A 25519-nucleotide genomic window follows, 5' to 3' on the forward strand; every position below is an offset into this window, starting at 1 on the left:
ATTTGGCTGAAGCGATTTAGGGAAATCACGGGAAACCAAAATCAGGAGAGCCGGACGGGAGTTAGAACCGTCGTCCTCCCGAACGCGAGTCTTGTGTGCTAGCCACTACGCCACCCCGCTCGGTCTAGGATGGTCGTCTCGTACATACATGACATACCATTCTGGTTCAAAGGAACATACTCATTACTTTAGCGTTTAAAACTCACCGTGTTTTCCAATAGCTCGCCAAAGTTGACAATAAAATAATGCATAATTTTTGTGTCACGTGAAAATAATTTGAGCACGTTGTCATATGATTCCATAAATCCGAGCGCTCAATCTGTTCCTAACCGATGAAGTGATTCAGAAGCCACGAATGTACACGTTTGTTCTGGAAAGGCTTTTCTGGCAAGAGTGCAGATAATTTAAATAGGCAGCATAAGGCGGAAGCAGTTGTTTCCTTAATCTTTAATCGAGCAACTGGCGAAAGAGAGAATAATATGGAAGTCGAAATCTTTGAGGATGCAGGGCCGGAGCATGGAACGTTGCGAGTGTGCAAGTGTTAAAATGTAAAACGAATGGAATAGCAGTGAAGATGGATTAGGGTTAGAAAATAAGGGAGAAATTGACGGAATTGTAATAGGAAGTGAGGTGAAAGATGTAACTGAGGAACAGAAAATAATGTATTTTTATGTGAGGAAGGAAGAGGGGGAGTAAATGGAGGAAAATGAAAAGCATCATGAATCTGCAGTAAAGTTCTGGTCGGTCAACTTCGACAAGTTTTGAAAACTGCCGAGAAGAAGATATAGACACTTATGACAAAGAAAATGTAGTCTGTGTTCCCGGTGTATAAATTTTTTCCGAATTTCCGGGTTTTCGAAATCCGCTCCTTTTAGTCCGGTTACGTGAGGTTCCACTGTAGCCATTAAAATTACTACACCACGAAGATGACGTGCTACAGACGCGAAATTTAACCGACAGGAAGAAGATGCTGTATATGCAAATGATTAGTTTTTCAGAGCATCCAAACTAGGTTGGCGCCGGTGGCGACACCTACTACGTGCTGACGTGAGGAGAGTTTCCAACCGATTTCTCATACACAAAGAGCAGTTGTCCGGCGTTGCCTGGTGAAACGTTGTTGTGATGCCTCGTGTAAGGAGGAGAAATGCGTACCATCACTTTTCCGAATTTGATAAAGGTCGGATTGTAGCCTATCGCGATTGCGGTTTATCGTACCGCGACATTGCTGCTCGCTTTGGTCTAGATCCAATGACTGTTAGCAGAACATGGAATCGGTGGGTTCATGAGGGAAATACGGAACGCCGTGCTGGATCCCAACGGCCTCGTATCCCTAGCAGTCAGGATGACAGGCATGTTATCCGCATGGCTGTAACGGATCGTGCAGTCACATCTCGATCCCTGAGTTAACAGATGGAGACGTTTGCAAGACAACAACCATGTGTACGAACAGTTCGACGACGTTTGCAGTAGCATGGACTATCAGCTCGGAGACCATGGCTGCGGTAACCCTTGATGCTGCATCACAGACAGGAGCGCCTGCAATGGTGTACTCAACGACGAACCTGGTTGCACGAATGGCAAAACGTCATTTTTTCGGATGAATCCAAGTTCTGTTTACAGCATCATGATGGTCGCATCCGTGTTTGGAGACATCGCGGTGAACGCACATAGGAAACGTGTATTCGTCATCGCCATACTGGCGTATCACCTGGCGTGATCGTATAGGGTGCCATTGGTTACACGTCTCGGTCACCTCTTGTTCGCATTGACGGCACTTTGAACAATGGACTTTACATTTCAGATGTGTTACGATGCGTGGCTGTACCCTTCATTCGATCCCTGCGAAACCCTACATTTCAGCAGGATAATGGACAACCGCATGTTACAGGTCCTGTACGGGCCTTTCTGGATACAGAAATGTTCGACTGCTGCCCTGGCCAGCACATTCTTCAGATCTCTCACCAATTGAAAACGTCTGGTCAATGGTGGCCGAGCAACTGGTTCGTCACAATACGCCAGTCACTACTCTTAATGAACTGTGGTATCGTGTTGAAGGTGCATGGGCAGCTGTAGCTGTACACACCATCCAAGCTCTGTTTGACTCAATGTCCAGGCGTATCAAGGCCGTTATTACGGCCAGAGGCGGTTGTTCTGGATACTGATTTCTCAGTATCTTTGCAAATTGCGTGTAAATGTAATCACATGTCAGTTCTAGTATGATATATTTGTCCAATGAATACCCGTTTATCATCTGCATTTCTCCTTGGTGTAGCAATTTTGAGGGCCAGTAGTGTAGAAAATATTGTAAACTGTCTAGCTGCTTTCAGTGCACTCGACGACCTACGTGGTATGTACGAATAGGTTTAGTGTAGAGAGCCCTGGCTATAATGGTGACGCCGCTGTTGCAGACACGAAGCTGCCGTACGGCCGGCGCAGCCACGACGTGCAGATGTTCCGCTTCTCGGAGAAGGTGATGCGCAACGTGGTGACGAACGCGACGCTGTACCTGTACCTGCGCGACGCCGGCGGCGGCCGCAGCAGCGGCAGCGTCAACGTGACCGTGATGCGCGTGCTGAGCAACCCGCAGCAGCAGGAGTCGCCCATGCTCGAGGTGGTCTACGTCAAGAACCACGTGTCGCTGCAGCTGCCGCACTGGTACGCCATCGAAATGCAGAAGGTGGTGGCCCACTGGTTCCGCTTCCCGCGCGAGAACCACGGCATCGTCGTGCAGGCCGTGGACAGCGCCGGCAGGCAGCTCGTCGTCACCACCGCCGACCAGGACGACGGCTCGCGGGTCAGTTTCCACTACTCTACACCTGCATCGTACCAGTACTACCGGTTTCCTTTCCTATTCCATTCCACTGTCCACAAGGTCTTTATGGACCAGATGGTAGTATAAGCTAATTCGGATGACATATTCCCTAAAACGTGTATCCAATTTTTATTGCTTAAAGAGATCCAGCTGTTTGAGTGCAGCCGGCCGGGGTGGCCGAGCGGTTCTAGGCGCTACAGTCTGGAACCACGCGGCCGCCACGGTCGTAGGTTCGAATCCTGCGCCTCGGGCATGGATTTGTGTGATATCCTTAGGTTAGTTAGGTTTAAGTGGTTCTAAGTTCTAGGGGACTGATGACCTTAGAAGTTTAGTCCCATAGTGCTCAGAGCAATTCCTTTTTTTTTTTTTTTTTTTTTTTTTTTTTTTTTTTTTTTTTTTGAGTGCAACCCAAATCAATACGCACATCAAAAAAAGTTTTGCATCACCTCGGTTCCGAGAGTTCCGGAACCTGTACAGAAAATTGGAATCGAGATCAACACAATCATCATTTCCGTCCTTTTATCCATCATTTTGATATGCAGCTCCTTGTATTGGCCGTGTTTGCAGTTAAAATTGTTGGAGGTGAGGTCCGCTAGTCACGCAAAATAGTTTTTCCCAGTACCCAAACATGTTTCGGCACCACTGTGCCATCATCAGTGGGTTTTCGTTTTTATTCATTCTGCAGTGTGAATATTTTTGTTAAATGATTATAAAATTATGTGCATTTTTAGTTCAAACAACAGATCGTTTCGCTGGCCGGAGTGGCCGAGCGGTTCTAGGCGCTTCAGTCTGGAACAGCGCGACCGCTACGGTCGCAGGCTCGAATCCTGCCGCGGGCATGGATGTGTGTGATGTCCTTAGGTTAGTTAGGTTTAAGTAGTTCTAAGTTCTAGGGGACTGATGACCCCCGCTCTTAAGTCACATAGTGCTCAGAGCCATTTGAACAGATCGTTGCCGGCCTGAGTGGCCGAGCGGTTCTAGGCGCTACAGTCTGGAGTCACGCGACCGCTGCGGTCGCAGGTTCGAATCCTGCTTCGGACATGGATGTGTGTGATATCCTTAGGTTAGTTAGGTTTAAGTAGTTTTAAGTCTAGGGGACTGAAGGCCTCAGATGTTAAGTCCCATAGTGCTCTTCTTTTGTAAATATCTTTACATTTGGTGTGCATGAATTTTCTGGATCATTTGTGTGTTAATTACTATAGGTAGCTTATCATCTGCAACCTAACGATGTTGATGAGAATTTTTTTTTTCTCTAGGAGTTAACCTATCTTCTAGAATGTAATTCAGTTTTTCGCTATGTTTTCGCGTCTATATTCGTTTTTACTTACGTTTTTGTGTGGCAAGTACTTCCATTCTCCGCATAATGCTGAGGTGTTGTGATGCACAAGTAACTATAACAAGTATTTTTCACAAATAACGTAGTGAAACACTTTTTACTTCACCAGAATACAGTGTGATTGTGCTTTCTTATGTGTCCCAGCGCAGTCAGTGTTCATTTGTGCACATTCTCGACGCCACACTGGCTGTGTGATCCTACATCTGTGTCCATAGATTCAAAGCCCACTGCAAAAGTATGTTTAAGGTCATATGTTTTCTCTCCTCTTATGTTTCAGTTAAAAACAACGACAACGAATTTAAATAACGGAGTCCTACGAAACCATTGAATTCATACTGCAATGGAATGTAGGTAAAAAAAAAAAGTAGCCTTTCCTAATCATCAGTTGACTGAAAGAGCTCGCCAGACTTCACTAATTATTATTTATTAGTTGATAGGCGCTTTTCTGTCGCTCATTTGCACTATTTTTTGAATGGTGCAGTTAGAACAATAGAAATATCAGATGTTCGCCATACGGAATATTCGTATTTACCTGAAGAATTTATCTTCAGAACAAAGGCGAAATAAGCAATCAGATAGGCTGACAGAAGAAGATGATTTTACAAACTCTCAGAGATGATAGAGAATGGTAAATATATCAATTTGAGGTAACGGACCCTGGTCCTGAAACGACCGAGTCGAAAGTTACCAGCGAAAATCATTCTGACATTGAATCTCTTCTAATCCAAGCTCTTTCCGATCGATATTTAGGGAGAAGGTAGTATGGACCAAAACAAGAAAAGCTTGTGTAGCAAATACGAACTCTAAAATGCATACCTTAAGGGCTCTTGAGCGCTTGCGCTGTGGAAGAGATTCGTTTCAAAGCAGCAAAGGTGAACAAGTGTTCACAGCGCTGACTTTAAGAGGCCATGTTTACTGTATTTTTTGTCTTGTTTCAGTCCATACTTCCACCTCTCAAAATATGGAAAGCAAAGAGCCTGCAATAGAAGAGGGCCACTATCAGAGGTATTAGAACGATATTCGCTAATAACTTACTTTCGACGAGGTCGTTTCTGGAACAGGCTCCCTGAGCTACTACAAATTCATATAATTACATATCTCCATCTGCCCTGAAATTTTTACCATCATCACGGAATCATGCTGTAGATAAAATCTACTTTCATTCTCATAAATTGTGACACATCCACAAAGCGTGAGGTGGGCGTGAATGATGGTGTGGTACATCATAACACTTGTTTCTTGCCTCAACAACGGCGTGACAGTCAGTTGGCAAAGAAATTAAGTTGTGGCAGAAAGATGTGAGCATAGGGGATTTTGCTGTGAATAATTGATATATAACGGGTCTGTGTTGTGTGTGGGATACAGAGGTGTTAATGCTATTCACCCACTGTTGAGTAATTCTTTCACAGGCAGAAATTAAGTCTGGGTAATAATCCTACGTAGTGGTAGTTTGGCGTTATGAATCAGCAGCGTATGGATAGTCTCGGCAAATTCTGCAACCGTCTACCCAACCATGCCCTCGCATTACAACTCGATAATTTTCATCTGAATACTGTAGTAGCCTAGAGTCGTCTCTCATATGAAAAGGTCAGGGGCTAAATTAATAACACTCTGCACAGACGCTGCATATAACTTCAGCACCATGCTCAGCTTGGTGAAACAGTTGTTAGTTCGGGTTCTCTGTGTCTTAAGCGCACAAGTTCAAAAGCCCTTTAATATAGATGCGTCTCGCTTTTGTTGAAAAAAAAAGCATCAGAAGTGGTAACATTGTAATAATTACAAGTAGACCATTTTTGTCGTTCTTTCTGTATTTATAGACTAAAAGATGGCTTTGGGAAAGGATGATTTATCCTAGGCATTAGTGCCAGTGCTTCGTGTTCCTCGTTCTACGTTCTGGTGACAGCTGCGTCTCCTGTCATATTAGCTGGTTTAATTTCTGCATTCGTTTTGGAGACCACTTTTTCTGACATGGCGTATGTTAAAAACGTTTGTTTTACTTAAAAAGCTTTAAGAGGTTTCACATAAAAATTCGAAGATATTACTTTCCTGTACGCCATTATATTTTGATATTTGGACTGTAAACAGAGCTGACATCATCAAGTGTGCTAATGGATTGATACCGGAAACCTTTATTTATCGATTATATTTTTGCATTTTTCATCCCCCATCCCCCCCTCTTCCCCCTCCCTGTTCTTCAAATCCATCACTAGTAATTCATTTTCAGACAGATTCTTCCGTTTTGATCCCATTTATTTGTCGAGTGGGAGGCTGTAATGGTCTCTCGTCACATCCTTTTGTGTCAACAAATGCAACGCAATCCAGGCGTTCTGTCATTGGAGGAGCAATACAGGGTGTCTGTTTAACTGTTCAGTTGTGAATGAATTCGTAAGGGACCAAACTGCTGTGGTCATCGGTCCCTAGACTTACACACTACTTAAACTAACTTATGTTAAGAACAACACACATACCCATGCCCAAGGGAGAACTCGAACCTACATCTACATCCACATCCATACTCCGCAAGCCACCTGACGGTGTGTGGCGAAGGGTACCTTGAGTACCTCTATCGGTTCTCCCTTCTATTCCAGTCTCATATTGTTCGTAGAGAGAAAGATTGTCGGTATGCCTCTGTGTGGGCTCTAATCTCTCTGATTTTATCCTCATAGTCTCTTCGCGAGATATACGTAGGAGGGAGCAATATACCGCTTGACTCCTCGGTGAAGGTACCGGTATGTTCTCGAAACTTCAGCAAAAGCCCGTAGCGAGCTACTGAGCGTCTCTCTTGCAGAGTCTTCCACTGCACTTTATCTATCATCTCCGTAACGCTTTCGCGATTACTAAATGATCTTGTAACGAAGCGCGCTGCTCTCCGTTGGATCTTCTCTATCTCTTCTATCAACCCTATCTGGTACGGATCCCACACCGGTGACCAGTATTCAAGCAGTGAGCAGTGGGCGAACAAGTGTACTGTAACCTACTTCCTTTGTTTTCGGACTGCATTTCCTTAGAATTTTTCCAATGAATCTCAATCTGGCGTCTGCTTCATCATCATCATCATCACCTTCATTTAAGACTGATTATGCCTTTCAGCGTTCAGTCTGGAGCATAGCCCCCCCTTATACAGTTCATCCATGATCCCCTATTCAGGGCTAACATTTGTGCCTCTTCTGATGTTAAACCTGCTTTACCGACGATTAATTTTATATGGTTATTCCATTTTAAATCACTCCTAATACCTCCTCCCAGATAATTTATGGAATTAACTGCTTCCAGTTGCTGACCTGCTATATTGTAGCTAAATGATAAAGGATCTTTCTTTCTATGTATTCGCAGCACATTACACTTGTCTACATTGAGATTCAATTGCCATTCCCTGCACCATGCGTCAATTCGTTGTAGATCCTCCTGCACTTCAGTACAATTTTCCATTGTTACAACCTCTCGATACACTACAGCATCATCCGCAAAAAGCCTCTGGCGGGAGAGGCCGTGTTATCCTTGACATGGCGCCTCAAACAGCACGGCCATTCCGCGCGGCAGGATCTCTCTCCTGAGATTCGTCAGGCGCATTTTCTCTGCTGTTTCAACTGATATTTGCAATTTTGTTTTTGCATTGTATAGCTAGGATCAGCCCAAACAAATAGTGCTGATCATATCTTTCGTTTAGCGCTCAGTACCAACGGAAAGCGTCAGTTTGTTTCCAATTACAAACTAAATTATTTTTAAAGAAGAGTTTTACATGTCCATTCCATAGAGCGGCCCCAGATTATTTTATTGCGATATTTGTTTTATCGATATGTATTAACAGGGACAGTAGAACTAGAAGAATAACTACTGCTCCAGCAGTGACAGCACTGAAATGGGCCACGCTGACTGCTACCAACATGCATGCAGCGCAACTAACAAGGGAACCTCCCCATCGCACCCCCCTCAGATTTAGTTATAAGTTGGCACAGTGGATAGGCCTTGAAAAACTGAACACAGATCACTCGAGAAAACAGGAAGAAGTTGTGTGAAACTATGAAAAAAAAGCAAAATATACAAACTGAGTAGTCCTTGTGTAAGATAAGCAACATAAAGGAGGGTGTGAGCTAAGGAGCGCCTTGGTCTCGTGGTTAGCGTGAGCAGCTGCGGAACGAGAGGTCCTTGGTTCAAGTCTTCCCTCGAGTGAGAAGTTCACTTTCTTTATTTTCGCAAAGTTATGATCTGTCCGTTCGTTCATTGACGTCTCTGTTCACTGTAGTAAGTTTAGTGTCTGTGTTTTGCGACCGCACCGCAAAACCGTGCTATTAGTAGACGAAAGGACGTGCCTCTCCAATGGGAACCGAAAACATTTGATCGCAAGGTCATAGGTCAACCGATTCCTCACAGGAAAACACGTCTGATATATTCTATACGCCACTGGTGACGGCATGTGCGTCACATGACAGGAATATGTTGTCTACCCACCTAACTTGTACACTTGGCGAATGGGTAAAAGGATTCTTCTACCTTGCCCGATTTAGGTTTTCTTGTGGATGTGATAATCACTCCCAAAAAAGAGATGAAAACATAAGAGTTTGTCACATAAACTGAAAATAAAAAATTAAACTTTTCACTCGAGGGAAGACTTGAACCAAGGACCTCTTGTTCCCCAGCTGCTCACGCCAACCACGGGACCACGGCACTCCTGAGTTCACCCTCTCCTTGATGTTGTCTATATTAGGCATGGGCTACTCAGTTTGTATATTTTGCTTATTTTTTCATAGATCCACACAACTTCTTCCTGTTTTCTCGATTGATCTGTGTTCAGTTTTTCAAGGCCTATCCACTGTGCCAACTTATAACTAAATCTGAGGGGGGTGCGATGGGGAGGTTCCCTTGTAAGTCGCTGTGGGATTCCTGGTTATTCTTCGTGTTTTACTATTCCTGTTAATACATATAAATGAAACAAACATCGCGCTAGATTAGTCTGGGACTGCTCTATCGAGTGGGCACGTAAAATTCCGCTCTAAACATCATTAATTTGTAACGCGAAACAAACCGACGCTTCCCGTCGAGACTGGGCGTCGCATGAAAGACCTTATGACCGCTATTTGTTTGCGCCGACTCCAGCTATACAATGCGAAAACGACATTACAAATACATGCTGAAAAACTAGGGATAATGCTCCTTACGACTCTTAGGAGAGACACGCTGTATACTACACAGACGGAAAAAAATCGCAGCATCAAAAAATTATTAATGTATAGTAATGAAACTTCGGGAATACGTTTGTCTAGGTACCATATTTAAGCGATTAACAATGCAAGCTCACACGTTAATTAATTTATTTATTTTTTGAGTCCAGGACATAAAATAATTACAAAAACTAATAAGTATTGAGTCACATAACAAATTTGCAAAATTAAATATGTACCGGTACAGTAGCATTTATGACACAGATTCAATAATAGATACAGACAAGCAGCAGAGAAACAAGCAGAAAGATGATTATATGTTTTGACGGGCCCAGTATTCGGCGGTTATCACAGCAGTTTCGCTGGCTGCTGCAAGATCGCAGATAGTTCATGCAGCCGGTAGGTTCCTGCAGACTAGCAGATGTTTGTCCTGTACGTCACCACACTGACAAGTTTCCTCCTCATTACTGAAGCCCCACTTCCTGAGGTTGGTTTTGCACCTTCACACCCCAACTCGCAGTCTGTTCAGAGTCTTCTAGGTAACGTATAGCAGGTGTGAACCTTCGGCTACTTCCTGCTTGACCGTTATGTGATTGTCTTCAGCTAGGGAGTCTCGCCAAAGCGCCTCTATGCGAGTTCTGGGAGATGAACGAATTTCCATAGTTTTCTGTTGAGCATGTCCGAACAAAGGATGTCTAGGGTCGATTTCTCGTTTTTTCTTCTACACTTCTGTTGCAGCTTGCCTTCGAATGCGTGGCGGTGCTATACCCATAATTTGGTACAGCTTATTGACAGGAGTAGGTCGTAAGCAGCCTGTAACAATGCGTCATGTCTCGTTCAGGGCTGTACCTACACGTTTAGCTTGTGCAGAGTTTTTCCAGACGGGTGCTGCGTATTCTGCGGCGGAGAAACATAGTACCAAGGCAGATGTTCTAAGCACTTTTGGCTGGGCACCCCAATGGTTTCTGTAAGTTTGCTGATGATGTTGTTCCGCGCTTTTACTTTGAGGCTCATTTCTTCACAGTGGGCTTTGAACGCGAGGGAACGGTCCATCTTCACCCCAAGGTATTTAGGAGCTTCGCAGTGGAGTAGTTGTTCTCCTCTCCAGGTGATGTTCAGTTTCCTTTTGGCTTCGGCTTTCGGTCACGAAATGTGTGGGAATCAACGTCCCAAGGGAAGGCATAGTTTCACTGACGCTTTTTATGCCACCTCCTGAGACCTTTTCGTGTTGATTCTGAGTGGTGGTGAGTCTGAAATGTTTTCCTCGCTCATCCATAAGAAATCCGCGTGATTTCAACGCTGGGAGCCACGGTTCTGACCACTATCGCAGTTGAAAAGAAGGTGTGAAATGTGGATAAGGGGCAGTGTGACGACGTTCCCATCATATTATGGCACGTCCACGGTGGCGTCGGGCAGATTTATGGTGAAATTTGGTGCCAGTGTGACATCAATAACCTCCTTACACCTAACATGAACTTCTGAGCCCTGGCGGTTTTACCGCATGTGTCGACATCTTGTTGTTTGAAACATCACTGTGCTAGGGCGAGACGTCGCATGGCGTCACAGTTTCGCACAAATTTCAAACTTCCGCGTCGTAATGGGAGATAATTACTAGTTTTCAAAAAAGTGCCCCTTTAATTGTGCTGAGCAGTGTATATGTATTGTCACGCAACCTTTTACCTGTTATTTGAGATACACTATTGGCCACTAAAATTGCTACACCAAGAAAAAGTGCAGATGATAAACGGGTATTCGTTGGACAAATATATTATACTACAACTGACATGTCATTACATTTTCACGCAATTTGGGTGCATAGATCCTGAGAAATCAGTACCCAGGACAACCACCTCTAGCCGTAATAACGGCCTTGATAGTCTGGGCATTGAGTCAAACAGAGGCTGGCTCTGAGCACTATGGGACTTAACAGCTGTGGTCATCAGTCCCCTAGAACTTAGAATTACTTAAACCTAACTAACCTAAGGACATCACACACATCCATGCCCGAGGCAGGATTCGAACTTGCGACCGTAGCAGTCGCACGGTTCCGGACTGCGCGCCTAGAACCGCGAGACCACCGCGGCCGGCTGAGTAAATCAGAGCTTGGATGGCGTGTACAGGTACAGTTGCCCATGCAGCTTCAACACGATACCACAGTTCATCAAGAGTAGTGACTGGCGTATTGCGACGAGCCAGTTGCTCGGCCACCATTGACCAGACGTTTTCAATTGGTGAGAGATCTGGAGAATGTGCTAGCCGGGGCAGCAGTCGAACATTTTCTGTATCCAGAAAGGCCCGTACAGTACCTGCAACATGTGGTCTTGCATTATCCTGCTGAAATGTAGGGTTTCACAGGGATCGAATGAAGGGTACAGCCACGGGTCGTAACACATCTGAAATTTAAAGTCCACTGTTCAAAGTGCCGTCAGTGTGAACAAGAGGTGACCGAGACGTGTAACCAATGGAACCCCATACCATCACGCCGGGTGATACGCCAGTATGGCGATGACGAATACACGCTTCCAATGTGCGTTCACCGCGATGTCGCCAAACACGGATGCGACCATCATGATGCTGTAAACAGAACCTGGCTTCATCCGAAAAAAATGGCGTTTTGCCATTCGTGCACCCAGGTTCGTCGTTGAGTACACCGTCGCAGGCGCTCCTCTCTGTGATTCAGCGTCAAGGGTAACCGCAGCTACGGTGTCCGAGCTGATAGTCCATGCTGCTGCAAACGTCTTCGAACTGTTCGTGAAGATGGTTGTTATCTTGCGGACGTCCGCATCTGTTGACTCAGAGGTCGAGAAGTGGCTGCACGATCCGTTACAGCCATGCGGATAAGATGCCTGCCATCTCGACTGCTAGTGATACGAGGCCGTTTATATCCAGCACGGAGTTCAGTATTACCCTCCTGAACCCACCGATTCCATATTCTGCTAACAGTCATTGGATCTCGACCAACGCGAGCAGCAACATCGCGATACGATAAACCGTAATCGCGATAGGCTACAATCCGGTCTTTAGCAAAGTCGGAAACGTGATGGTACGCATTTCTCCTGCTTACACGAGACATCACAACAACGTTTCACCAGGCAACGCCTGTCAACTGCTGTTTGTGTATGAGAAATCGGTTGGGAACTGTCCTCATATCAGAACGTTGTAGGTGTCGCCACCGGCGCCAACCATGTGTGAATGCTCTGAAAAGGTAATCATTTGCATATCACAGCATCTTCTTCCTGTCGGTTAAATTTCGCGTCTGTAGCACGTCATCTTCGTGGTGTAGCAATTTTAATGACCAGTAGTGTATACGCAACACTGCTAGTGGTGCCACCTGCCGTCTGCGAGTGGTTATTGCATGTTGACGTCGAACATTGGCGGTTGTCACATTAATGCGACTGGACCGCGTAACTGCACTTAGCAGAAATCAGCAGTCTCTTGCGTAATGCTTTGTGCTTTCTATGACTTGTCTTTAAGAGGCAAAAACAGAATCAGGTGCTGTTTTTTGTTGATTTATTGCATTTTAGAATACAGTTATGTAACGAAATACTGTGGATACATTTTGAAAATGCCCCTAAAAATTCCACCTGTATTTCTCATAGAATCCAAAATGATTTAGTTGATGCATTCACCAAAGTACTAAGAAATGGGTTGATTAACATCATCGCTAATAGTGAATCGTTTTCGATTTTGGCTGACGAAAAAATGGCTATTGCAGGCACAGAACAACTGTCCCTTGCTACTCGTTATTCTTGATCATGCAGTAATATTGTCAGAAAAGAATGCCTCAGATTTACACCTTAATAAGGATGGACCCGAGCATTATTTCCGACACATTAATCTACTGCATCTGCCCGAGGTTTAAATCAGATAAAATGCTAGGGCAAGATTCTGATGGGCGCAGTACTTTGGCCGTAAATGTTAACGAAGTATGGAGTACAGAAGATAATTTCTGCGAAATATTTCATGAAATGCACATCGTGTTTACAACGCTACCAACAGAAACTAATGTAAATTGTGGAAAATCGTAAAAACGGGGAATGTACAAACAGGTTTCACTTCAATTATGTTGTCAACTTGTTTATGCTTATAACATTGACCAGATGCTAAAAGTGCACTGGAGAAACTAAAAGGAGAAAATGATGGGAAGATAGCATCGTTTCAAAATATCTAAATCACATTTTTGGGGAAAATGTATTTCCCCACTGACACGAAAATCTGCGGGTGCCCTGCCCACCGCTAATCAAGTGTACGAATTAGAGTGGTCATTTGCATTGACGTTGGTTTGAGCACAACAGTTCTTTACTAGGTATACAACTCGTGAAGCATTTACAGATGGTCGAAGGCAGAAAAAATTTGTAGTGTTGGAGTACCACATTACAGATTCAAAGGTCTTCCGTTCAATCTACGGTCTCTCACTCTGCACTTCTTTCACCTCTGGCAATGTTCACATTGTTGAAAAATGCCGAGTTTCACAATGAACTGTATGTCTCCCTATAACTGGGTCAGAGAAAGGCAACAACGTAACAGCTGAAATAGGAAAACAGCTTGTAAAAGCACTGTGCTGTTCAAACGAACCTGACAGCTGAACCGTAAATAAGTAAAGAAAATCCAAAAGAAAACTGAAATCTAACAAAATAAGTCATATTCCTGCGTAGATTGTTCTTTTATTTTGAAATAAACACTTTACTTCATTATCAGCAATCAGTTAATTGCACCTCTTTGGGCATTACGAATTTACATGTTAACAAAAATTGTTAAGCATATAATATGTTATATTGCACACATCAGTGTGGGAAAAGACCAGTATGTGGTGTCGTCCCTAACTAAAGTTTTGCACAACCATAGTAGTAATAGACACATCTATACAGGGTGTTACAAAAAGGTACGGCCAAACTTTCAGGAAACATTCCTCACACACAAAGAAAGAAAATATGTTATGTGGACATGTGTCCGGAAACGCTTACTTTCCATGTTAGAGCTCATTTTATTACTTCTCTTCAAATCACATTAATCATGGAATGGAAACACACAGCAACAGAACGTACCAGCGTGACTTCAAACACTTTGTTACAGGAAATGTTCAAAATGTCCTCCGTTAGCGAGGATACATGCATCCACCCTACGTCGCATAGAATCCCTGATGTGCTGATGCAGCCCTGGAGAATGGCGTATTGTATCACAGCCGTCCACAATACGAGCACGAAGAGTCTCTACATTTGGCACCGAGGTTGCGTAGACAGGAGCTTTCAAATGCCCCCATAAATGAAAGTCAAGAGGGTTGAGGTCAGGAGATCATGGAGGCCCTGGAATTGGTCCGCTTCTACCAATCCATCGGTCACCGAATCTGTTGTTGAGAAGCGTACGAACACTTCGACCGAAATGTGCAGGAGCTCAATCGTGCATGAATCACATGTTGTGTCGTACTTGTAAAGGCACATGTTCTAGCAGCACAGGTAGAGTATCCCGTATGAAATCACGATAACGTGCTCCATTGAGCGTAGGTGGAAGAACATGGGGCCCAATCGAGACATCACCAACAATGCCTGCCCAAACGTTCACAGAAAATCGGTGTTAATGACGTGATTGCACAATTGCGTGCGGATTCTCGTCAGCCCACACATGTTGATTGTGAAAATTTACAATTTGATCACGTTGGAATGAAGCCTGATCCGTAAAAAGAACATTTGCACTGAAATGAGGATTGACACATTGTTGGATGAACCATTCGCAGAAGTGTACCCGTGGAGGCCAATCAGCTGCTAATAGTGCCTACACACGCTGTACATGGTCGGAAACAACTGGTTCTCCCGTAGCACTCTCCATACAGTGACGTGGTCAACGCTACCTTGTACAGCAGCAACTTCTCTGACGCTGACATTAGGGTTATCGTCAACTGCACGAAGAATTGCCTCGTCCATTGCAGGTGTCCTCGTCGTTCTAGGTCTTCCCCAGTCGCGAGTCATAGGCTGGAATATTCCGTGCTCCCTAAGTCGCCGATCAATTGCTTCGAACGTCTTCCTGTCGGGACACCTTCGTTCTGGAAATCTGTCTCGATACAAACGTACCGCGCCACGGCTATTGCCCCGTGCTAATCCATACATCAAATGGGCATCTGCCAACTCCGCATTTGTAAACATTGCACTGACTGCAAAACCACGTTCGTGATGAACACTAACCTGTTGATGCTACGTACTGATGTGCTTGATGCTAGTACTGTAGAGCAATGAGTCGCATGTCAACAGAAGCACCGAAATCATCATTACCTTCCTTCAATTGGGCCAACTGGCGGTGAATCGAGGAAGTAGAGTACATACTGACGAAACTAAAATGAGCTCTAACATGGAAATTAAGCATTTCCGGACACATGTCCACATAACATCTTTTCTTTATTTGTGTGTGAGGAATGTTTCCTGAAAGTTTGGCTGTACCTTTTTGTAACACCCTGTATATAAAATGTAAAAATGATTATCTTAGCCCTCATCTCGTGGTCGTGCGGTAGCGTTCTCGCTTCCCACGTCCGGGTTCCCGGGTTCGATTTCCGGCGGGGTCAGGGATTTTCTCTGCCTCGTGATGGCTGGGTGTTGTGTGCTGTCCTTAGGTTAGTTAGGTTTAAGTAGTTCTAAGTTCTAGGGCACTGATGACCATAGATGTTAAGTCCTGTAGTGCTCAGAGCCATTTCTTTTTATAATCTTATGCTGTTTTATCACTGTGATAGCACACATAACACATTAGAATACATTGATTACTCTCTTGTAGTATGTTGTCTCTGCTCAACGTCAAACTGCATGTTAAAAATCTTATGCTTGAAAATGGTACAAATGCAATAGTAATCCTAAATTAAAAACAGTAACAGCGAAAAGCAAATATGATGTCATTTTAAGTAGGTACATTGGAATACATTAACTAACTAATTAACATAACTAGAGACGTGGTTGTGTGACTTGTATTAGTGTTGCTTCCCCCACAATGTATCATACTATAAACATACAAATTTTTACTGTGATGTAGCTTTTTAATGCCCAAGGGGACAGAATCAGCTAACTGCTAAATATTGCAATAAAGCGTTTATTTCAAAATGAAACAACAGCCTAAGCACAAATTTCCTGCAGCAATGGATCCGTGCATAGAAATAACTATTAAAAAAAAATTAAAATCATATTTTATGTGATTGTCTTGATCCAGGTCTGAAAACACTTGTTATAGTAGCTTGACAATCAATAATATCTTTGTTCTTAAGTCTTGTAGATAACTGCAGCTCTTTTTTCCAACTATGAGTGTGAGCTGTAAATATTAAGACTCTAATAATATATCTACAGAAACCACTTGTTGTTACTGAAAGCCGGCCGCTGTGACCGAGCGGTTCTAGGCGCTTCAATCTGGAACCGCGCGACCGCTACGGTCGCAATTTCGAATCTTGCCTCGGGAATGGATGTGTGTGCTGTCCTTAGGTTAGTTAGGTTTAAGTAGTTCTAAGTTTTAGGGGACTGATGACCTCGATGTTACGTCCCACAGTGCTCAGAGCCATTTGAACCATTTGTTACTGAAAGAGCAGAAACTCTTCGAAGGAACGGGTTTTCTGCTAATAATATTATGTTGAACCTGTCTAAGCACAAATGCTGTAAAGCAACTCAATGATAGTTAAATGTTAATACACCTTCCACTATTAGTTTTACTTCACTCATGTAAGTTGGTTATTCATTTACTGGTTCCTCGTCCCTGATGCAATCTGCAGACACGATGAAAGAATGAAAAAGTTATCAAAGCGTATTGTAATATTTGTTTCAGGTGCCTTTCATTGAAGTGCTGACAGCGGACGGGAGGAAGCACCGCTCAAAGCGCACCGTTGGCCTGAACTGCGACGAGCGCTCAGAAGAAACGCGCTGTTGCAGATATCCTCTCACCGTCGACTTTGAAGAGTTCGGCTGGGATTGGATTATCGCGCCAAAGAAGTACGAAGCCAACTACTGTGCTGGTGAATGCCCGTACGTCTTCCTGCAGAAGTTCCCCCACACGCACATTGTCCACCTAGCGAATCCAGCCGGAAGCATAGGACCCTGCTGCGCCCCGCGGAAACTCTCGGCCATATCTATGCTCTACTTCGACAATGAATACAACATCATTTACGGTTTATTGCCTGGAATGGTCGTTGATCGTTGTGGATGTTCTTAAATGCCACATTTTAATTACGAACTGTTTCCTGTGCAAGTCGAAAATTGATGAGCCCGAATATTAGCCGTCTCAAAATTCATAACGGTACTGTTTACGATGGCATGTGAAGTGTGAAAATCCATAACTTGCGGCTCATTTCGAAATGAATATTTTGAAGGAAAAAAAAGATATAATTTATTTCTTAGCGTTGGTGACACATTCCAAAGGGTATTTTCAATGTTATTTCCAACTTACTTTATTATTTTGTATTACCTGTGAAAAATCGAGCGTTCAATTGTAATCGTGCAACTACGTATACACAAATGCCAATACAACTGTGTAACGAAAGGGACAGTTTTTCTTTCTGTCCATAGATGGTCCTTACGCACTTAATTTGGAAGCTTGTCTAGGGCGAACATTATTATTAAACTTAAATGAAACAGTAGCGTAAGCAATATTCACACTGTTTGGTGATCATCTCGGCTTTGTTATTGCACTTTACTGCTGTGGTTACACCTTAATGTGCAAAATGAAGAGTCTTAACGAATTTCTCAGTTCTATAATGGGGACTAGAGGCAGAGGCTGCGTTATCCTACTTAATGTAGAGAATGTCCCCGAAATAAATGAAAGAAAGGTTTAAAATTGCAATATTAGTGTATCTTATGATAAGCGTGAACCATGTCGTATTGACAGTACTTGCGTGCTACTGTTACACAGTTCCGAGAAAAATCTGTATTCCATAAAAGTTATGAAATTTTGGTTACAAGTCTATATTAATACCGATGTGATAGAAGAAACACTGTAAATGTCCGTTTATTTGTGTACACGTGACTTCATATTGCCACAATTATAAGTATTGTTTTTGTATACATGGTTGCATTTGTGTTTGATGGCATTTCCAAAAAGAAACCAATAAATTCTTGTCATAATAAATGCAATTTTATTGAGAATGTGATCTGTCAGACTAATTACATTAATTTATTTGTAATCGGGAATTAAATGAATGAATATTAATTCAGAATAGGCGACAGACCTGTGTTGATCTAATCGGAGATCTTTCTTAGTAATGTGTATTTAGTGACTGTCATTCTAGTACTTATACATTGATATTTCTTCACTGGGGGATGTATTTGATAGTTAATTATCTTTTATGTACCTCAAAGCTGAGAAATTGGTGTACCCAATCTCATAGTGTGTCAATAACAAATCAAAATCACTGCAAAAAAATTATTTTGTGTAATTAGGTCAGCTCATTTACTGGCTTACCAAAAAAAGAGAAAAATAAAATAAAATACTATGGTGTTCTCTGAACTCAAACTAATGTAATTACACAGTGCAAAAGTGGCTGAAGCAATGTGAAATACCAATCAAGGCTGTGTTCTCCTGTACAGCATACTGATAGTTATATTATGCTGCTTAGGTTATAAATTAAGCCAGTAACACCTTAAGGCTACAACATGATGTGTTACATACTTATTAACCTCCTGATTACCCTTTTGTTTCCTTTATGCTCTTTTAGCACGTAGGAAAGCAGTAAATTAGTTATTATACATTTATAGATTAAGTTCATTTAAAATGTGTTATTTGAAGTACCAAAGTCAAACAAATTGCAGTTATATTCAGAATTCTGAAAATTAAGTTTCGTGAACTACATATGAAAAAAGTTACATTTAGTGAATTGCGTTTTATTAGGAACTGACTGTGTTTCTAGGTGGATATTTCTGTGTGTTGTCGTGTGTCTGTGAAAAATTAAATGTATTGTTATGTGTACTGCTAACTTTGCATCATTGTGTCTGTAGTATAGCCTATATTAAACAGATGAATGACTTTCATCCCATCAGTCACTATCATTAATGAGTGTCTTCATATAAACTATTCAGACTCAGATATGTTTTATAACACATTTCTGGCATGGTGTGTGGGACTGTACATCAGAATAAAACTACAAGCTGCATTTAGGTTTTAATATGTTTTTCAAACCAAATTTTCTGAACAACAATTGGCCCATAAACAATTTCAGAAATAGTTGTAGCACAATTCTCAACTGTGATAAATAAAATATTGCTTTCACTTAACCAGGCATAAAACTTTAGAAGTCTGGCACTGGGAAAACAAAAATGTGATGGAAAGAGTGTTACTGACTCCTACAACTTTTACCACAGTTTCCATTTCTGAATAATTGCAGTCTCACTAAAATATTCCAAAATAGTTAACCTTCAATGTACAATTTCAAATATCCATACAATTTATTTTGTGGTGAAGTCAAAATATCAAGAAATCAGAAGGTAGAGAAATAAATGATGTGTGTAAAATTCTATTTTCATGAGGATCAACAGCTTAATAAAATGATCCCCCACTGTTATTCAAAAGGAATGTTCTTAACACACCAGTAGTACACAGAACAATATACAACAAATTTTCCTCTGATGATTCTTTTTATAAATTTTGCAAATAAAAAATACTCTAACTGCACGTACTGTCATGAATGTTAAGAGACAATGTAAATTCAAGTGTGGCATTGAAATATTTTTTCCAGTATACTTTCACACTATTCCAAACACAGTGAAAAGAATGAGCAAGAAAAATGAAGACATTAATGTAGCGGAAGCGCAAAAGGTAACATTTTCAAAGAATATTGTGCCTGACATCTTACTGGAAGGAGTAGGATAAGAATATCCCCAACATAACAGCATTTTGAGGGAAAGATACAGTATTACCTGAAGAAGTACAAGATTTGTAGAAAGTATACAACTTCACAGGCGAAAATATACTGCCTATAGCTAAATGCTTATGGTAATTATTTATCCAGTGTTGTTTCACCTTTCTTTGTAGTAAGGTTGTGTTTCTCCTGTGATGGAAGATAAATCATTAGTACAATTAAGTTATCTGTACATGGATTGTGAAATTGGATTTTAATACATGTGACAAAGAGTCAGAATTTTATCAGAGTGCTGTTGTGCTGCTTACCTACAGAATGGTGTCAATATCTTGTGCTGAGATAGCACAGATCACTCTAGTACTTTAGTTGACAGTTAATTACAACTCCTTTTTGAATATAATTTCTTTTTCCAAACTGATGACAAACATTACCCTTCTCTTACTCACTGATTGCACACATTGACACTGCAGTAATATTAGAATCTATCGGAATAATTCTTGACATTACAGTGATTTAACAAAACCAACACTCAAATTCCATGAGGGAAATGAGGTAGATACCACCCACTGACCTTTAGAAGAACTTTCATAGTGTATTGTAATTCTAGAAAGGAGCTGTTTCTTTCGTACCTAAACATGTAACAATGTTATATATATTCTATTCATTTGTGGGATGTATGAGAACACCAAATGCAGGCTGCAGTAAGGTACGTAGCCGTAGAGAATTCAGAGTAATAAGTATGAAAATCTTCTCCCAGAGAAAATTAATGGACTTTGAAGTACAATAAATATTTGAGATAAAATACAATGAAAATGAATATAAAAATGAAACTGAATTTTTGCGATAATAGAAATTCCAGATTAGAACCAACAAATACAAATTATGAAGGGCATTCAGTCACCTGAAGATAACTGAGGGATATACTCTAATGATAAAAAAAATCTCTCTCTCTCTCTCTCTCTCCCCTCCAGCCCTCTCCCTCCCTGCCCCCTCCTCCTCCTTCAATGCACATTTTCAGATTTTTATATGTATATATTCACCGTGCATCAAAGAAGTTGTATCTGAGTAGTAGCTATTTCTCAAAAGTTATCATTGTTTTCCAAACTGGATTTTGTATAAACACAATTATTCGGCCATGTCTCTCAATCATATCCAGATGTTCAAGTTGAAGAACGTGCACTTTTTCATCCATACATGTAAGTTGCTCTTTGGCACAAATCTACAAAATTATCACATCTGCTAGTCCTTACAGAGTAGATATGTACACAGATTCAGTAAATGTCTTAACCACAAAAGTCAAACAAAGAATTGAAACTGGCTACAGCCTGAAACAATTTAATGATTTAGGATATAGTACGCATTATCATTTTTGTTAATATATGAATACATTTTCTGTGATACGTTTCTGAATTAACTTATTAGTAACTGCTAGTAAGTAATGAATCTGTGTTGTAAAGCAGTGCTCTTCAACTAAAAGTTACTGTTCTTGAATAGGATTCTTCTATAATAAGCCTCACATCTGTGACATGCTTACCAATTATCAGTCGAATTGTGCCATTGGCAGAAGTTTATTTGAAAGTATTTCAGATCTAGTCCCTTTAGAACTTTTAATGACACAACTTACTAAGTTAGTCCAAGAAAAGCATCCAGTACTAGTAACACAAAGAAAACTGTTGTACTTTTTATTGTATTCTACATTAAAACAGTGACCTAGACGAAATTTAATTCATGAATAAACGAAATATGTGAAATACCGAGTTCGGAATGTATTGATGTAATGCACAGAAATAGCGTGCAAGGGCAAAGGCTTCAGCAAGGATTAACAGCTCAATGAAGCTGATATATGTGCATACTTCATTTACTTGCACATGCTATGTTTTTCCATTGTACATGTAGCCAAGAATGAAGTTTTCCTGCTTTAAGAGAATCTGTCCAAGATACCTCTATGAGAGGATATGATTACTCTCACACTTCTGTGCCTTGTTTTGGATGTGGGTAAATTTCTATGGCAATAGAAAGGATTACCAGATTACCAACGCAATTTCTGAATTCACAGTGGTACTTCCCACATAACTACCACAAACTCATCAAACATCAACAGAGATTATAAGAGTGCAGGTTAAAAGTAATTTGCATTTTTAACACAGTAATCATAGCATAGAGCTTAAATAGTGTCTGTTGGAAGCAACAGTAGCCATAAAATCTCTAATTAAGCAAAATGGCATGAAGTGGCTTAGGATGAATGGTTCAGAGCCCTGGACTGGAAGGTGTTGGTCTCAATTTGAGTAGGAGTAGACACTTCCTTTTAGCTCAGTTTTACCCAAATTGCCACAGGATAGTTACTGGGAACCTGATAACCTTCTCAGAGTTTGGTGCATGATGTACTGACTCGCTTTAGAGCTTCAAAACTCAACATGCAGCTCTGACTTCTCTTATTCTAGACACTGTTGTGTTAGTGATAATTAAGGAAACCTGAAGAATAGTATGATCACAAAAAGGTATACACCTCTTTTGTAGATAAGAAACTAATCTAGACAGCAGGACATAATCTAGGCAGGGCCTGCATGGTGAACTTTAGTTTTCTCATTCAAGCAATGAATGCAGAATACTGAAATCATTGATGAGACAATATTGGCTATTTTTAAATTTCTTGCATCACTGAAACTGCACTAATTCCTAAGAACATCAGAAAAGAAATTAGCATCTGCTAGTGCACAGAGCTCCACATCTGAAATGTACAGTTGACTCATATTTTAACGCTTGAGCACCCAATTAGCATTTAATGACTACCATGTATCCATTTAAATTTTAAGATCAACATATGTTTACATTTTTAGTACATGTCAGGAACATATTAAGATCCAAGAAAATTCAGAAGGAAGTAATCTAATAAAAACTACCACAAAACATGTTAAATGAAGCTCATTGTATTACAAATGCTTTGCTATCTATAACAGTGAGATAGAGAATGAAATTGTAGAGAAATGTGCAGAAACAGCAGAGAAATCGGTTTCCTGACTTTTTATCTTCTACAGAAATAAGTATTCTTCTTTTTTATTTCCTGAAGCATTTTTTAAACAATTTATAGCAGAAAATGTGCTACATATTGCACTGAAAGGAGCAGGCTTTTTCACTATGTAGTTCCATTAAATTTGGGTTGTACAGAATGTATGTATCAGAATTAACAAACAGAAGAAGAGTAAACAATTTTCAAAATGAGCAGCTCAGACAAAAGTGCTGACTGCACAGTAGTGAAAATTGCCAATGTTATGACTGAACAATGAAAAATCCAGATTGGAGTATGTACAACTATGGAAAGGAGAGATTGTTACTCACGATAAACATGGAATATTGAGTTGCAGACAGGCACAATGAAAAGACTGTTACACACTTAAGTTTTTGCCAAAAGCCTTCATCAGGGGAAAAAAAAAAAAAACAGCAACGCGCAATCTGGCTGCACAGTGATTTTTTTTGTGGGTTTTTTGGGGGGGGGGGAGGGGGGGGCAGAGGTTGCTTGCTTGTGTGAATGCGTGTGTGTTTTGCTTTCCTCATGAATGCTTTGGCTGAAAGTGGAATGTGCAACAGTCTTTTTGTTGTGCCTGTCTGCAGCTCAACATGTCATCTTTACAGTGAGTAGCAACCTATCCTTTCCATAATTGTTAACATGGTGATTAGTCATATTTCATTTCAGATGTGCAGAGCTTTAATGTGTTGAAAAATATACTGTCTCATTAGTGCTGTTTTTGTGGCTTTCTGTTTATTCTGTACACAGCCTCATTAGTTCTCAGGTTTGCAGTTTAATAAATTCTATTGATTAAACTCACACTGACATGTTGTTTACACCTGATCATGCTACTAAAGGACGTTTAATATTCCAAGCTACAAAACAAAATAAAATGAAACAAAATATTTTTGATACTGATATATGTGTATCTAATTTTGAGTACTGACAACAGCGCAGTGTGAGAGCAAACAAACTTTGCCATTTATTAAGTAGTTCATTATTTTCAATAGGTACTGTCTGAAAGCAATCATGTAACCATTGTGAAAGATAAGATTGATTTGTTAAATGTAAAATCCTAGTAATATTCAAAGAAAACCATAAAACAAGTTACTAGTAAAAATATTAACATAATTAGCTATATATATATGTTGTGATTAACTGTTGTATTTCTTAGTCTTTCAACAGAAGTGATCTCTGTAGATAGACTATGTACTAAAGAATTTGTGTCTTTCCCTATTAATTCAGTTCTCAAAGCTTCACAAATATATCATTAGTAGTCTTTATTGAATTAAATATTTTGTGATATTCATTCTAGATTCCACAATACTGTACTGGAATATTCCACACCAATGTAGATACTTTTGGTGATGGGTTACTCTGCATAAACAAGGGCATATGAAAATAGTTTCTGTTATTTGTAATGCAAAATAAATAGAAGATTTGAAAAAGAACTCTTGTTTCGTGTTTACATGGTAGTATCATTCCTGAGAAATACACTAGACACACAATAAAAATTGAAATCAAGATTTGTTAATAGTTTACTATGAAAATATTTGCAAAAACCACATAAGAATATTATTCCTTGCAGCAAACTGGTTTTGTTGTTGACTATTGTTTTAGTGGCCATTACTCTTAAGTAAAACTTCATTTAAAAGGCAATGATTTCAATAAATGAATGTAAAACATTCTTAAATAAGCATATCAGAAGTGCAACAGAATTTTCACACAGTTATTCCCAAAAGGAAATAATATGTATTCTTCATAAGTCACAGAGCAAAAAATAAATAGGCAAGAGTGAATAAATGCTGGGTCATGAAAATCAACTTAAAGAAAGAAACGATGAAGTTAGTCCCTTGGTCTATTATCTCTCCTTGTCTAATGTGGAGTTTCCTTTCCTCTGTAAGTTTAGGAAAAGCCATCTGTCTCTCCACAAAAAAACACACTGAATTTATGTCTATCACGTGTCTCTGTATTCAAATTTTTGTGTAACACAGTTATATTCAGAAGTCTGAATCACATTTCTGACCCAATCATTTATATGTCAGATGATGGGAGTAAGGTGAGATTTGGCTTGAGAAGATTTCTCATAGACCACATAAACAGAAAATTGTGTGTACCATCATTCCAATGCTAAGTTAGAAACTATACTGTAAGGCAGAACTGTACAAAGCAATACTTGTATTATATATTGCATACTAACTAAAAATGCGATGACCCGCCAGGGTAGCCGAGCACGCTAACGCACTGCTTTGTGGACTTGGGTAGGCGCGCCAGCCCCGGATTGAATCTGCCTGGCAGATTAACGATGAGGGCCAGTGTGCTGGCCAGCCTGGATGTGGTTTTTAGGCAGTTTCCCACATCCCGCTAGGTGAATACTGGGCTGGTCCCCACGTTCCATCTC

The 25519-nt window shown here is 40.9% G+C and overlaps 1 protein-coding gene across 1 annotated transcript in view; it reads left to right on the forward strand.

Annotated features, from left to right (window-relative positions):
- Positions 1 to 19772, forward strand: part of LOC126185184 (growth/differentiation factor 8-like) — a 473270-nt gene extending 453498 nt beyond the window's left edge. The window contains exons 2-3 of the mRNA XM_049928044.1: positions 2409 to 2794; positions 17093 to 19772. Coding sequence (XP_049784001.1) covers positions 2409 to 2794; positions 17093 to 17476 — 770 coding nt within the window. The 3' untranslated portion in view covers positions 17477 to 19772. The remainder of the gene's footprint in view (positions 1 to 2408; positions 2795 to 17092) is intronic.
- The last annotated feature ends 5747 nt before the right edge of the window (positions 19773 to 25519 follow it).

Source organism: Schistocerca cancellata, chromosome 4 (assembly GCF_023864275.1).
Source record: "Schistocerca cancellata isolate TAMUIC-IGC-003103 chromosome 4, iqSchCanc2.1, whole genome shotgun sequence".
NCBI classification, from domain to species: domain Eukaryota; kingdom Metazoa; phylum Arthropoda; class Insecta; order Orthoptera; family Acrididae; genus Schistocerca; species Schistocerca cancellata.